The 16,652-nt window shown below is 40.9% G+C and overlaps 1 protein-coding gene across 7 annotated transcripts in view; it reads left to right on the top strand.

Moving 5' to 3' along the window:
- Enox2 (ecto-NOX disulfide-thiol exchanger 2) overlaps positions 1 to 16,246 on the top strand; it is a 324,894-nt gene extending 308,648 nt beyond the window's left edge. For all 7 annotated transcript variants that reach the window (XM_041642908.1, XM_041642912.1, XM_041642910.1 and 4 more), the window contains 5 exons: positions 2,038 to 2,219; positions 4,307 to 4,414; positions 7,880 to 7,988; positions 12,118 to 12,203; positions 14,347 to 16,246. In XM_041642908.1, coding sequence (XP_041498842.1) covers positions 2,038 to 2,219; positions 4,307 to 4,414; positions 7,880 to 7,988; positions 12,118 to 12,203; positions 14,347 to 14,478 — 617 coding nt within the window. In that variant the 3' untranslated portion in view covers positions 14,479 to 16,246. The remainder of the gene's footprint in view (positions 1 to 2,037; positions 2,220 to 4,306; positions 4,415 to 7,879; positions 7,989 to 12,117; positions 12,204 to 14,346) is intronic.
- The last annotated feature ends 406 nt before the right edge of the window (positions 16,247 to 16,652 follow it).

Below are 16,652 nucleotides of genomic sequence, written 5' to 3' on the forward strand. Positions count from 1 at the left end.
ATGTTTTTGTTTACTCCTCTCTACAGCTTTGTTCTGGCCTCTTTAAATAATTTCTTTATTTTGATTTGCTGAACTTTGAGTAGATTTGAGGGCATTTATCATTAATGCTCTATGAACTTCATGGATCTGTATGTAGTTTCATGTGTGACACAAGTTTGGGGAAATGTTTAGTCATGGTTGTTTCAAATGTTGCTTTTTCTCTTCTCTTTTGACTTTGCCATTTGTGAATGCTTACACTGTCTGTGTTTGTACCAGCTTGCTGGATATCCTATTATTTTCTTTTAGTCATTTTTTTTCTCCCTGCTTTTGTTGTCACCTCAATGCTTGTGTAGACCAAAATTCATATGCTGAAATGTACTCACCACTTAGCTAGTGGAATCTTATGTAACCCTGGCTGGCTAGGTCTACTCAAAGTTCTAATCCCCCTGCCTCCACCTCTTGGGTGCTGGGATTAAAGCTGTATGCTACAATACCAAGTTATATGTGGCACTGGGGATTGAACCCACGGCTTCTTGAATGCTAAGTAAGCCCTCTACCACTGAAATGCATCCCAGCCCTAAGTCTCAGTCCTTTGGTAACCCTGTGCCCATGGACAGTGAAATTCACCAGTGCTTCTCAAATTTGTTCCTATGCCCTTAACTGGAACAAGATGTCTGTAAGGGTCTAGAGCAGTGCTTCTCAACCTTCCTAATGCTGTGATCCTTTAACACAGTTCCTCATGTTGTGGTGACTCCCTACCATAACAGTATTTTCATTGCTACTTCATACTGTAATTTTGCCACTGTTATGAATTGTACAGTAAGTATCTGATATGCAGGATGTCTGATATGTGACCCCTGTGGGATCATGACCCATCTCTAGTTAAGTATCTCTCTTTCTTCAATTCATCACTGCTCTTTTAAAACTGTCAAAGGTTCTGATCAAAGTTTTTCTTGGGGATAGGTCTAGTTAAAAATAGAATGTTCTGGCATTTCAAACTTTAAAACTGTTCCTTCCCTGCTGTGACGCAGAAAGGTTTTTCTCTGCTATTCACTATGTGGACCTGGTAGAGCTCCTGGAGGGGAAACTCACGAAAGTGTACCCAGTACACACTTGTGGAGCTTTTAACTCATGGGCTTGTCCATACTAACCTTCAGTAATTCAGTTTGTTTCTCTACCCTAGTGCTGGTTCCCATGAGGGTTTCTGCTCATGGCTTTGCGGTTCTATATGATTTGATTTGTTGTGTTCAATGTTTCTCTCTAGTTTGAAGAGTTAATTTGTTGAATAATATCAGTTCTCTGAAGACAATAAGAAGAGTTGTTAAGACAGTCTTGGCAGCGCACGCCTTTAATCGCAGCCCTTGGGAGGCAGAGACAGACCCCTCTATGTTTTCAAGGCTAACCTGGTCTATATAGCTCCAGGCCAGCCAAGGCTGGCCAGCCTGGTCTATGTAGCAAGTTCTGGGCCAGTCTGGGCTATGATGAAAGACCCTGTATTAAACAAACAAAAGAACCAAAAAGAGTTGTTTGGTTTGGGTTTGTCCAGCTTCTTACTCACTGTCAAGATGCAGGGGAGGTGTCTTCATATACAGAATGTGGAAATGTCATCTTAGTTCATGTGCTTACTTCTCTTTTATGATATTAGTGAATCTAGGGTTTTAGTTACAGTGTTTCTCTTTCATCAAAGTTTTTGTGTAGGCAATTATCTGTTCAAGGCAACCAGTCCTGTATTTGGTCGCTACAGTGCTCTTATCACTTGCTCCATTTCAGTGAAAGTAATGGGTGGTACTTGCAAATAGTTACCTTTGGTTTGGAGAATGTGAACCACAATGAAAATAGTTGTGTATTGAAATCCTGTTAAATTTGTGAAAGCAAGACTGTCTTGCTTTTTGTGTCCATCTTTCACTACCATGAACAACTAAACTTGACCTAAAATTCCTTATGAAGCAGCTTTGTCTACACATTAATTAAAAGTACCAAGTTTTCATAGCACTCAGATGGACCACAAAACATCAAGACACAAGGTTTAACATTTTCCTTTTTCCATTGACTGTTTAGCCTTAGTCACACAGGCCGAAGCTCTGAAGGAGGAAAATGACAGCCTCCGTTGGCAGCTAGATGCCTACCGGAATGAGGTGGAACTGCTCAAGCAAGAGCAAGGCAAAGCCCAGCGGGAAGATGACCCAAACAAGGAGCAGCAGCTGAAGCTCCTGCAGCAGGCCCTGCAAGGAATGCAACAGGTATGGGCAGTTGGTTTTCCTGCACCGTCTAGAAGGATAGCATCAGTTCTTTGTTTGCAAAAAGATATGAAATTACTTCAGGCTATATATAGTACCGGGGGGGGGGGGTCTTTATGAAAAAAACATCAGTTACTTACATATGATAAAATGCTGATCAGTAAGTATTAAAACAAAAAAAATATAGTCTTTTAGAAAAAACAGCAAACATCTCACTCTTGATTTCCATGGAAATGGGGACCTTGTAGTAAGTATCAGTGCTTTGGGATTATAATACCAGTTTGATTTTTATTTTATTTTTACACTAATTTATGTGAGTTTACAAGCACATAATCCCAAGTACAGAAGTTAAGGTAGAGGGCCAGAGACAAGACTCCACGATTAAGAGCACTTGCTGTTCTTACAGAGTATCAGTATTTGGTTCCCATTACCCACTCTGGTCAACTAACCACCCACGCTGGTCAGCTTCCTGGTATCTGATGGCCTCTTTTGGCCTCCATGGGTTCATGTGTAATAAAAAATAAAATGGCAGTCAGGATGTAAAAAATAAATAAATAAATAAATAAATAAATAAATAAATAAATAAATAAATAGAATGAGCACTAAAGAATCATTTGAATAAAAAGAAATATAAATAATTAAATCCAGTGGAAACTACATTCAAATGAAAGCTTGTTAATAATAACCTTGTGGTCAGTATCTCAATGTTTGTTGTGGCCATCACCACAGTGAGCCTCCAATTTCAAATCTATCAACACCTTTGACTATAGAGAAGGACTGGTGCTTTTGAGAAAGGGTATGATCACATTCTGTCTTGACAGTCTACCAACCATCTTCCGTACATTTTAAATTGTGCAATACATTTCAACTCTATGCCTGGAAGTTATCTAGGGCAAACTAATTGCTGGTGGGAAATTATAAATGACGAATGGGGAGTCTCTTCTGGCACTAGCATCCCTGTGTTATTACTTCTGTCACCATTGTCGTCCTGTGTGACAAGTATTATCACATTAATATTTCACCTTTCCCATTAGCAAAATATGGGAAGTAATGCTTACCTTCCTTTTATTGTCAACACAGAGTTTAATTAGGATACATAAATTTTATCAGGAATCTTTCTACCGAAAACTGTGTCCCTGTAGCTGCCCTTCAGAAGGCTTTGACAACATCCATTGTACCTTGGTTTTTAGCTGATGGTCTTTTGCAAGTCTAAAATAAGACCTTAAACATTTTTATCATTGTTTCTCTCTGCTTATGTTGCTTTTGAAACCATTACAAATAAGAACAGTTCTGTTGCTTACATGCAAAGATCTCAGCAAGAAGTCTCTGCCTCCTAAAAATTAATTTCATTCATTTTGATTTTTTCCATTGGGAAAATAGTACTGTAGCCAATGAACAGCATTTTCCCATTCTATCTCAAAAGATTTATAGTAAATATAGATTTTGCCTAAGTAAAGGAGTGTCAGGGTTGCCTGGCCTGGCTTTAAATCTAATTCCGCTACTTTCTATCTGCCAATGGCCTTAGGAAAGGTCACATGAATTAATGCACATGAGTCCCTTAGCACAATGCTTACTTAGTTCATACTGGGAATTCAATAAATCGTATTTGTTGCCATTACCGATAACAATAAATCCAATTCCTTGGCTACTAGTATGGAAACTGACATGTGAAATTTGGACTCATGACTGTCTTACCTACACAAATCAAAGTTGGCATACCAAATGACATCACAAAAAAAAATGTTTTCCAACATTAAGTTCATGTCTCCGCAATAATTAAAATGCAGTTTGTACAGGTAACATGCTATGCTTACCTATGGCCAGGACACAGAAGAAGCTAAGCAATTGTGTTTATTAATTTCTATGGTCCTTGAAAAATACGAACAAGTTCAGAAGAAATATATAAGAACCAGATTTTTAAAGAGAGAAAAGTATCTTGATTTTCCCAAGATTCTTTTTCTCTACACGGAAAAAGTACTGCTTGTAGAGGGGGAAGTGGGCTGGTCTACCTGACACCTAACCTCAGGCAGGGAGTGTGCATGAAGTGTAGCCTAAGTGAGTGACGTCATTACCTGTAATCCCTCATGAAGCATCTGCTCCAAGTCCAAGAGGAATACAAAAAGAAAGAAGCTGAACTTGACAAAATCAAAGATGACAAGTTCCAGGTGGAAAAAATGTTGGAAAATCTTCAAGACCAGGTATGTGAGACCTACATCAATCTTTCCCTCTCCCCTGACCCCCTTTCAGTGATAATGAAAATGCCCTAGAAGTTTCCGTAAATACTGTTGGTTGGGAATTAAAAGTCCCTCTCTGTGGTAATTCTTCTATCAAGGTTTCTGCTTTTAAGTACTTAGCATTTCTAAAGGGTTCTAGTTAGGAGACCATAGGGAAATGATGCTTCCTGGCTTGCTTCTCCTGGCTAACTCAGTTTGCCTTTAATACAACATTAGGATCACCTGCCCAAAGGTAGGCACCACCCTCAGTGTGCTGGGCCCCCTTCCATCAATCAATCACTAATCAGGAAAAAGTGCCCTACAATTTTTCCTACAGGGCAGTCCCATAGAGGCAATTCCTCCTTTGAAGTTCCATCTTCCCAAATGAGCACACCTTTAACTGATCATTTAATTAAAGCGGAAACACAGCTAGAGCATTGACCCTTCTTTCCACCCACTCTACGTGATTGTGAGCTGCCACTGCTCAGCGGAACAGCCAACACCAAGTCAGGCTTGATGGGACACACCTGAATCCCAAAGCGTATGACATGGAGGCAGGGGAATCAGTTCAGTGTCATCCTCACCTACATAGCGAGCTAGGAGCCAGCTTGGGGTACATGAGACGTTATGCAGTAGAAAACAAATGACTCATTAACCAGAACTCCCTGCTGTGGATATTTGAGAAGGAAAAGAAAACGTAGGGCTTGGACCAAGGTCCAACATCAGCAATGGTACAGTTCCACAAGAGCTCTGCTGTTGGTCTTCCTTGCTCAGCGCAGGAAGCACATACAGGCCCGGGTGTGTTTACCAGCATGGGGATGTGCCCCAGAGAGCCATTAGGAACTGGCAAACTTGGTGTAGTTGAAACAAATGATTGAAAATGTTTTCTTTCAGAGGCCATTTGCAATATGCTTTTAATCCTTCCACATCATAAAATCAACTCCCTTTCTACTTTTCTGGGTGCTATTAAAGAAATGAGCACAATCCCAAAGAAATTCATTTATCAAGCATTTAATTGAAAAGTGCCAAAGCTGCTGCGCTATCAGGACTTTGCTCATGCTATCAGGCTTTCTAAATTGTCCCAGAGCTGCAACATAGCTCTATTTCTCTTCCTGTATAAAATGCACTGTGCAGCCAGAAGACCCTCGATAGACTAGGGGCTACGCCGCTCCTATCATGCTTCCCATTCCTCTTTAGATTGCCATTTCAAATTGACTTAAGCACATTTTTAGTATAGGCTCCTTTCCGCTTTGTGGGGAATTTTGTCTAAAGAAACAGGAGGTCAGTTGGCACAGAAGAAACTGGTCATATTGTGCTTAACTACAAGTGTTTCTCATCTTGAACTTAATATACCACAAAATAACAGTTAAAAAGATGAGAGAGAGCCAGCTGATAATCAGGAAACAATGGGTCAGATTTTCTTCTGTGATTCATGCAAAGCTTCTGTTAGAAGAATTCGTGACAAATCATTACAAAATGATGTTCTCTGTGAAACTGCTTTGTGGCCAAATATTTCAACCTGAAACAATTAGGAAGCAAAAGACCATCACATTGGACTACAAAAATAATTTCAGGTTGAAAGACAAGCAGTAAGTTTTAGTGATGAGGGCTCTGTTTGCTGCTTTTCTTTGGGTTTCCTGACAGTAAGCTGCAGTATGAGCTATTTGTTTTTGCAATGTAACGGTGTGACTTATTTCTCTTATACTGGGGGAAAGAATGACCTCCTCAAATCTGCTAGTGAATTTCAAAGAAATCAGTGTCTTCTGATATCCCTTCTAATTTGTTAAATGCCAGCATGATAAGTTTGAAATCAGGTTCAGTTGAGGACCTGAACTTAGCCATTCAAGATGGTTAAAACTTCTTAGAAAATCTGAATATTTTAAATCAAACTCAATCTGTTAAGTGTCCACACTTAAGAAATGGCTTCCTGGCTCACTTAAGGTTGCCAGGGCCTTAAAAGTAGATGCAGAGCCCCTGCCTTCAGAATAAGCCAGTGCTTCCAACCAGATGTGGCATAAAACAGATGTCTCGCAGCATTCATAGACCATTCACTTCATCCCGAGGCGGTATATAGCAAGCTTTGAAGACACCTTTAAAGAACACAGCAGTGCAGCCCCTGCTGAGAGCTTGTGGAAGGGAAGGAGTGCCGGAGTGTCCGAATCAAGCATGATGGCCCCCACCCCTGCCCAGCGTTCCCCCAGCGTTTTCTTTTACAGCAGTACAAGACCAAAACAGTGAGATTGATGCAGGAATTTCTTTCTTTCCTTCCTCTGAATGCCCTTACTTCATTTGTGCAGTATAGAAAGGTATTTTTTCTACACCCAAAGATAGAAAGATCCATAAGCAGTATAGGGACACTTTTCAGATTCATTACCTGCTGGGTATGGATTTTACCTGAGTGTTCCATAAAACCAAACTGCTACCCTCAGAGAAAGTTTCCACAACAAAAAAGGCAACTGACAATTGATACTTTTATATATTCATGGACATCTCTGACTATAAAGGCAAAAATATTTTAAGTGATAACAGAGAAGAGAAACAGTCTCTAGTCTATAAATAAAGGTTCTAATTTCTAGTCCAAAGCCTGCAGATACCAGAATAGATTGGACACATCACAGATTTTCTAAGCAGATGTGGGCCTTTCAGAGTATGGATCGACCGTGGAGAAAGAGGAGGCTATGAAAGAATATAACCTGATATGAAATGCTAACTCTCCCATTTCCATTTCCTAACTATACAATCAGAGCAAACTTATCCAATTTATCCTTTCATGTGTGATGGAGGTGATACATGTTTAACAATATCTAGTATGTATTACACAAAGTTGTTGAGTCTCCTTCCCAAGGTTACTTGTATAGAGCTAAGAATGATGGAGCCAGGAGAACACACTGGTCAAAATAAATATTTACATCTTTCTGCATTTTGAAATCATATAAAGATGCTTTGAAACAAGTGAGATGGCTCAGCTGGTAATGGTACTTGCTGCCAAGCCTGAAGAACTGCGTTCAGTTCCCAGGACCTACATGGTAAAAGGAGAGAATCAACAAGCTTTCTTTTGACCTCCACAGGTGTACCATGGTATACACACACACACACACACACACACACACACACACACACACCAAATAAATGTTTTGAAAGGGTAATTTGGATTATCTGGTGTTTTTATAATTTGAATTTTCAGTAATTCAAATTAGACTATGTTGTTTTGGTGATACTGTGTTGTTCTTTGGGCCTATTACTGGGCACAGTGTAATACACCTGTCATTCTAGCTACTCAGAGAGCTGAGGTGGAAGGATCACTTATGTCTGAGAGTTTCAGAACAGACTGGACAACATAGTGCGAATGCATCTCATCTTTCAATAAAAGTTATCTGTTGCGCAATTAATTGAAACCAACTCTTTGGCCAAATAAGGTGAACTGACCCAGAAAGCATGTTGTTCCTGCAGGAAAGCTGTGGTTCTAAACTGTGTGCATCAAGCCAGGAAAGTGACGTACCTCTTGAGAAGACGTTGGTTGGCACGCCTGTTAAATCTGAACGTGAAGCACTGCTAGTGGGTAAGGATGCCAACACACACACACACACAAAAATAAGGCACAGAGAAAGACAGAAGGGGGTTATTTAAGATTAATGTGTCTGCCAAGTAGAATGAAGTAGGATGGTGCAAGAACACAGAGTTCTAAAGGTGTTAGGGAAAGATCAAGGAAAATTTTCCTAAAAATTCTAAGAACAGCTCCAAGGCACTTCTGGCTCCTTGTTGCCACTGTCATGCCAAGCGTGTTGATGGCAGCATTATACTAAGAGTGGGGTCAACTGGAGAAGCACATTGTCTCTACAAGGAGACAGGCCCCTTTCCCATTCATTCAGCAGGCTAGTATAGACACTGCTGAAAGCTTTTCCAGATGAGCCTCTGTAGCAAGTGTCTGCCTTTCAATTTTTGTGCTATTGACTGAGCCATTTTTATTTACGAGGGATATTTGTTTTTACTTCTTGACACAGCCTATACTCTTTCCAATACTGCTTTTCCAGCACCAAGTATGGATCTGACCGCTTTATTCAGTTCTGATACCAACTATTCCATTCCACAGGTTTAAAGACCCAGTCTTCCATATCAGCCCTCACTTTAGATACCAGGCTCAAACATCAGATCCCAAATGTATTGGTCAACTTTCCTTTATAAAAGAGAAGGCTTATTTAGGTAGACAGTTTTAGAGTTTCACTGCATTATTGGTTGGCGCCATTGGTGCTCTGGGGCCTGTATTTAGGCAGCACATCATAATCCAAACATGAAGCAAAATTATTTATCTCATGGCCAGGACATATGAGAGACAAGAGGGAGGGAAGCACCAAGAACCCACGGCCCTTTCAAAAAGCATGCTTTCAAGGGTGTCCCACTAGGCTCCACCTCTTAAGAGTGTCCCACTAGGCACCACCTCCCTGTAGTGCCACAGGATGGAGACATGCCCTTTATCACATGAGCCTTTGGGCGTCGCTCTAATCCAGACCACAAGTTACATGCTCAGTCCTGTCTGGTTACAAAGTCGGAACCTTCCCAGCACCCCACCAGCCAAATTCTATAACTTGTTAGAACAGCTAGAACTCCCAGGAAGTACTTGGCTTAACTATTGCCAGCACGTAGGAGAGCATAGTTCGCACCCTGTGAGCCTCAATCCTTTGGGGGTTGAATTGGAAAACACAGATATTTATATTATGATTCATAACAGTAGCAAAATTACAGCTATGAAAAAGCAATGAGCTAGGTGGTGGTGGCACACGCCTTTAATCCCAGCACTCAGGAGGCAGAGGCAGGTGGATCTTTGTGTGTTCGAGGCCAGCCTGGTCTACAGAGTGAGTTCCAGAACAGCCAGCTGTCAGGGCTACACAGAGAAACCCTGCCTCAAAAAAAGAAGGAAAAGAAATAACAGCAAAAATAATTTTGTGATTGGGGGTGGCCACAACATGAGGATCTATATTAAAGGGTCGCAGCGCTAGGAATATTGAGAACCACTGGTGTAGAGAGTGAAACCCAGGAATGGAGAGTTGGAAGAGATACATTGGCTAAGAAACTAAGGGGAAAAGAGTCAAGCTTCTGAACCCTTTCTGAGCTTGCTATGCTACCTTCTCAGCACTTTTACGTGTTCCACATTTGGAAGGCTCTCTGATTTCCATCATGTCTTTATGGAGGTTTCATTATGTATGTGTGACTTGGGAGTGGGGAACCTAAAAACTCCATACTCTTGTTACATCTTAGCCTAACTGTTGTGTTGGCCAGTCCCCACCATGACACAAGTAAAGGGCTTCCAGCCACCACTACTATCTCAAGTAACCAGGCTAGCGGCATATGCTGTAATCTCAGCACTCAGAAGGCAGAGTCAGGGGGATTGCAAATTCAAGGCCAATCTCAGAAAACAAATTACACTGAGGTCAGCAAGGTGACTTGGTAGGTAAGGGAACCTCCTGCCAAGCTTTACCACCTGAATGTACTCCCAGGGATTTACAGGATAGAAAGAGAGAAGTGACTCTTGCAAGTTGTTTGTGGCCTCCACTTACATACGGTGGCTCAGCCCACATACACACAATGAGTAAACTATTAAATAAATAAATGAATAAACAATAAATAAATGTGCAATTAAATGAGTTTTTTAAAGGATCTGTGTACCAAAAACTGGGGAGAAACTATTAATTTTGTCATTATGTCATATTGACAAATAAGTCAGGAAACTGTCAATAATGTGTTAGACTCTGGTATGCTATAATTGCTCTTACTATCTTAGAAATTCCAAATTGTACAGTTAAAGAACTGGGCAGCCATAGTTGCCCATCTTGATACCTATATCTGTTTGCTAAGATTCAGCTCCTCCATCTTCAACCTGAACTTACCTCGAAGGTCAGTTCTGAGTACTAACATGATACCTATCCCAGATCACTTCCCACAGGACAGTAGTCAGCTACAAGGAAAGCAGCCAACACTTGCAGTACTAATCACAAATGCTTGTTGACTTCATGTTACATTTAGGAGCTAATGGAAAACTGGGGTTCAAATTATTTGGTCCTTTAGCAAGGGTTGGTTAATCGAAGCTTATTTTAAGGAAGTGAGCCATGTCCAAAACCCTCCATGATGACTGGCTTCTGGATATTTTGAAGGGATACCTGTCTTCTTTGGTAGTGGGTGTTAGACTCTGATAGAAGGTTTTGATATGTTAATAAAGATGCACATGAGGGATCTGCCATCGAGACTTTAAAAAGAATGACAACTTTTTAACATTTTCCAGCTTAAAAGTTTTTAACTAATTGTCATGGTAACAGAGAGGTATTGGGGAGAGAGGGTCTTCTCTGTAAATGGATAGCCCAAGAGAGAAGAAAAAAAGATTCCTTCAAGTGACTACCTCTTGCTTGACTTTTTAAAGAATGTAGCCTCGCTGATAGAGAAATCTGCTTTTTAAAATAAGTTCTTTGAGTGTTAGCTCACAAAACCTTATTAGTGTTTTTAAACCTCTGAACTTATTTCTTAGCATTTAATACTTTTGCTTAGCTATGACATTTAGGCTTTCTTTGAATATGGACTTTTTTTCTTCAGAACTGAAGTTTTCAACTCAAATTGGAGCTTAGAAATTCAATTTACCTGGTCATTTAAGAATAAAGTAATGATAAAAGTAATGATATCCCTTATGAACAGATTTTGTGTCTCACCCCGATTCCTCCCAGATTTTCCCAGCCACCCTTCGCCATCTAACATTTGAAAGGTTTTCATGAAAAATAATTGAATTTCAAGCTATAATTTAAACTTGTACTATGTCAGCCTCTGAAAGGACAGAAAAGTTGCACTTTCTAAACCAAGTCAATGCCCACTCCTATTTCCTGGCAGTTTTTAAGCTCAATTCTAGAAGATCTGATAAAAGGAAGTGAATTCACAAGCATTTAAAGCTGCATCTATACAATTTTTGAACAATTTTTTCAGTTGTTGCCAGTTAAGTGTTAGAACAATTAACGTGACATCCATGAGAATGAAGACACTGCTTGCAGCTGCCTCTCACCCCAGAATCAGGCATTTCTGAGAGCTGGAGGCTGCTGGGAGAACTCTGTTAGAGGAACACATCTGGGACCCTCAGCACACAATGGCAGTGACCACTCATGTCAGTGGGAAGAAAATGGGTGCCTTTCTTGATAGAGCAACTCACAAAATAAGGCCCCATGCAATCAGCAGATTCTTCTGTGAGAGGAGCTAGATTAATAGAGCAAAGTACGTGATATGTGTTTCCCACGAGACAGTCTTAATTCCTAAGAGCATGAAGTCGTATTTAATGACTGCTAACACACCCGTCATCATCAAATTGTTCTCAGTGATGACAAGTGCTGGGAGTGGCCTCACATGCCAGCTTCACTGTGTGACACAGCACAGTGAAAGGCAATGAGTGATAAGAACCACGGAGTTCACATGCCTGCTCTACCGCTTGTCAGCTGTATGCTGAAACTTTGTCTTGGTGCTGACATCTGTGAAGTGGGAGTTGGCAGTACCTATGCCACAGGTTGTTATAAAGATTAAATAAATAAAATATATGCAAACATAAAATACTGCCCAGTGTATGGATAGTGTGCATATGTACATTTTGTCTGTATGCATTCATTCACTGTGGAATCTCAAGGAATTTCATGCTGTAATGTAACCTCTGGGCTTTGTCTCTACAGGGATCATCTCCACATTCCTTCATGTTCACCCATTTGGAGCAAGCATTGAATACATCTGTTCCTACTTGCACCGTCTTGATAGTAAGGTATGTGGGGGACTCAAATGGAGACAGAAGGATGAAGAGTTCTTTCTGTGTAGGTAACCTTACTCCGTTCAAGCGTTAGCAATCCATATTACACTCTAAGCAAGTTCCCCTTTCTTTGTCTTATTGTGATTCATTGTCTGACATCCCTCTTAGAAATAGTGGCTTTCTGTTCTACTTTGCTAAAACTGAGACATTTCCTGAGTCTTGAAACTTTTGGTGCCAAGACCAAGGAAATCCCATGCAACTAGAATTAACTGGCTAGCCTACTCCTAACATATATTTTAGAATTTCTGGCTGTTCTTTATTTCCATGCACGCTACCGAATAGCCAGCAAATTAACCACTACTTTCTCTCTTAGCCATTGGACAATTGTTCTGGACCTCTAGCCATCAGCAAATTTTGATTTATAAAATTGTAAATCTTACTCCAGCTACCACTCCCACCATCACTACTGCCATTATCTGATCTGAAACAGTTGAGAAAAGTTCAAAACTGATGGAACAATATGCTGAGGGCTTCTGGAATGCCGATTGGGTAGCTGCTCATAACTGATCTGTGGGCCATTTATCTGCGTGTTATCCACAACGGAGGATCTCACGGATCATGTGAAGTGAGGGCAAGTGTTAATTCCCTAGAAAGTCAAGGGGACTTCATAGCAGCAGGGGTAGACTCTCAACTCTTCCTTGGAACAAATAAGCTCACAATATAATTTTTTTTCAAAGGTAGCATTTAATTAAGCTTCCCTGTAGACTGTCACCAAACTGGGCCTCCTGGGAAGTGCCGTTCAGTGTAGGTTCCTAACATTATGTTGTCTAAAATGTTAAATCAGAGAAACCTTTGTCCTCTTAGCAAAGGCACTGACCATTTGGGAACCTAATTGCTCTAAGCATATTCTGACTTCAGTGATACACTTTCCTCTATGACCTTTGTGTTAGTTCTAGACTGCATTACCTCCTTGTTTCCCTCTAGGAAGTAATTCTAGTTGGTATCCATATACCCGATTGGCAGTTAAAAGGATGCTGAAACAGCAGTATCGGGCATGTGTGTTCAGTTACAGCAGCAGGATATTGAGCTATATGTCAATAAAACTTATCTCAGGTTTTTAATATTTAAAAATAATATACATTGTTTTTGAATGCAAGCAATATAAAAACACAGTGAAGAAAAAGTAACATTTTCTATAGTTTCAATTCAGGGATAACCCCTGTTAGTGGTTTATCCTGTAATTTCAGACCCTTTTCCATAGCTATACTGTATCTGTATGTATATCGCTAGATCCATTATCTAGTCACATGTTTTGAAACGGGAGTTCTACTCTGCGGCCCTTCAATGTGCTTCTTTCACTTAAGTGGATCTACTTAAGCAGAAGCATTGCTGGGAGACGGCCACAGCTTCACTCCTAGCTTGGGCCCGACTATGCCCTAGCAGCTTTCTGCCAGAATAATGTCAAGACCTCCCAGCCAGGGCTTTGAAGGGTACCTAAGTTCTGTCTGGCAGTAACTCCAGGTGGTCATCAGCCAAGCCCTGTGCCAAGCTCACAATTACGAAGGTTGTTATGATTTTTAAAAATGACTACCAGAAGAGAAGCCCTTAAAGAGTCCACAGACTTGATTTTGTATGGAGGGTGTGTGTGTGTGTGTGTGTGTGTGCGAGAGAGAGAGAGAGAGAGAGAGAGAGAGAGAGAGAGAGAGAGAGCGTGCATTGGGGAAAAGAAAGAAATGATGTGTCAGAGTAGCAAGAGAGAGCATTCTTCACTCCTATTACTCTTCCTTTGTGGGATGATGCGTATGTGGAAGATTCTACTCCACTGACAGGCATTTCTGCCTCTGTCCCCTCCAAAAAGACTTTGTCGCTTCAGTGGGCCTAGACGTGCATCCACAGCACTGGGCTGCCCTCATTCCATTGGCTACATGCCCAAACTTCTCCATACAACTGCCATCAGCTCTTGTCAAAAGCAGTTCCATGGACCATATGTGGTGGTCCGGGCAGATGAACACTGGTGTCCAAAACCACTCTTAACAACACACAAATGCACAAGGTCAGGTGGATTCCCCTGCCACCGCCCTCAGCACACACACACATCAGCAGATGACCAGGGATGCAAAGCTGGTTCTGATTTGAGGGTGTCCTCTCTGTCCCACAGATCTGCACCAGTGACGTGGAATGTCTGATGACTAGACTCGGGCATACCTTCAGACAGGAAATGACCGGAGTTGGAGCCAGCCTAGAGAAGAGGTGGAAATTCTGTGGCTTTGAGGGCTTGAAGCTGACCTGAATCTCTTTGCCTAGCAGTTTAGGATCCTGAAAATAAATTTGTGCTGGACAAGTTTAGGATGTGATTTTGTATTCTCAGTGGTTGTCATGTGGACATTGCTTTCAATTTGTCGGTTCATTCCTGAGTATCTTTCAAGTTAAAGTAAGGATTCTAGAACAGCACCTCAAGCTACAGGTCCGAAAAAGAAATTGCCTCAAACCTCAAGTGGTGTAACTTCCTCCTAGTTCTGGCAATTGGTTATCTTTTCCTATAAGTAGTATTGAAAAATTCCTGAGGCTAAAAAGTATTTGGAATGTTTTCAGTGTCCGTTACTACTGTTGTAGACCTTGTACTTTTCAACACTGTTACCTGGTGACTTGTGTGTGGCTTGTGTTTCCAGACTTCTCTTCACGTGTTATTTACTACTTGTAAAAAGGAATAAGAAGAGTGTTAGAACTCTCTGCAACTGCCATTGTCTTTCCAATCCACAGTAAACAGTGAATGAAGAATCCATTCGAGTCTTCTACAGGGTGCTTCACCAGTTCACCTTTAAAACAAAAAAAGCATGAACTGTGGCTTTTTGTAAAAATATTATGAACCAAAAGTTGACTAACGTTCCAAAGTTATTTTCTCTAATAGATAAAAGGTCTATTTCAGAATTTTCAAACAAGAACTCAAGGTGGATTCGCGGAAAATCTCCAGTGTGACTGCTATTGTGTTTTTGCGTTTTGCAGCTACTTGTAAATAACCTGCTTTTAAAAGAGGGCATGTTTAGTTTTCTATGAATTAAAGTGCAGTCAGGTGTGGGCACGCGTGCACATATGGGCAGAAGGGATTTATTTTACTAGTCCTTCCCCTCTGGCCTTCTTCAAGTCTGTTGGTCCCTTTCTTCCTGCTGTTAATGTGTTGACTTGCAAACTGTGTGCTGCTGTAAATGCTGTTTACTTCATGCTAACTGTTTGTGAAGATCTGACATGAATATTGAACATAGTGAACTAATGAATAAATAACAAGTGGGGTGTGTGAGGCTTCCTGCACGTTCGTCAGCTCCACTCAGAATGCTGACTGACAGGAATACCTCTGGCTCAGCTGTGCCCATCTCTCCATTGCAATGGCCTTGCCAAGTTTAAGTGGACCATTCAGGAAGTCCTGCTTGATGGAAAAAGAAAAGAGCATAATTGAGGCTATTATCCTAAGGTAGAGATGGCCTTTCTTCTTTTTGTGGTGATGGTGATACTTCTAATTCCACAAGCATCCTCCCTGGAGTTAAGTTGAAGGTAAAAAAATAAAAAAAGCAAGAGTAAGCACAGGCAATGGGAGTATTTCCTGAAAATACCTTGCAAATTAGATGTGGGTGGCGTTCAAAGATGTTTTTTTTTAAATACAAATATTCCCTTTTATACCTCAGCTTTGTGTTATGTTTTGAATGATTTGCATCCTATGGGATTCTTTAGATCCTCTCAGGTTCCCTTTGAGTTACCAGGATGTTGGAAGAAGATGCCAAACTTGCTTGATGACTAGAAATAGCATTCCACAGCAGCCCATTCATCCTGAAAGTTGGCTTGCCCCACAAGCACCCCACTGTGGCCCCAGCAGGAAGCTAGAGTTATTTTTATATTAGCTTCCTCACTGGAGCTTCTCTGTCATCCAGGCTGCTGCTCAAGAAAGCTTTGATTCGTCCGCCTCAGGGGTTCCTGAAGTACCTTCTTTTTGACCATATCTGTAAAATCAAGAGAAAGTTTCCACTCGCCACTTGTTTCTTTAATAAGTTAAATAAAATTAAATTTCAAGGCAACAGCTTCCGATATGTGCTTATCTTCATTTAATCTCCTTTTCCCCTTGTTTCTCTTCTTTTTTATTGAGTCAGGGGTCTCACTATGTAACTCAGTCTGGCCTAGAATTTGCAGTCCTTCCACTTCAGCCTTCCGACACCTGAAATTCCAGGCATGCATCATTATGCCCATCCAAACTGTTTCAGTTACACATTCTAGCTTGGTCCAGGCATAATTCCTAGCATGCTTCCACATACTTGTTGTGATGGTAAACCAATAATCTTTAAGTAGTGTAGCTTTCTCACCAAAATCTCCTCACTGAATTCATTCACAACCTCAAGTGTTGGCTAAGAGGTACCCAAGGAAGGCCATCTACTTCCAGGCCACCCTCCCTTGGAGTTAAAACTGCAACATCAGCTCTTG

The sequence above is a fragment of the Microtus oregoni genome, unplaced genomic scaffold (assembly GCF_018167655.1).
Source record: "Microtus oregoni isolate MIOR12 unplaced genomic scaffold, Mior012 000080F_ref0000499, whole genome shotgun sequence".
Lineage (NCBI taxonomy): Eukaryota > Metazoa > Chordata > Mammalia > Rodentia > Cricetidae > Microtus > Microtus oregoni.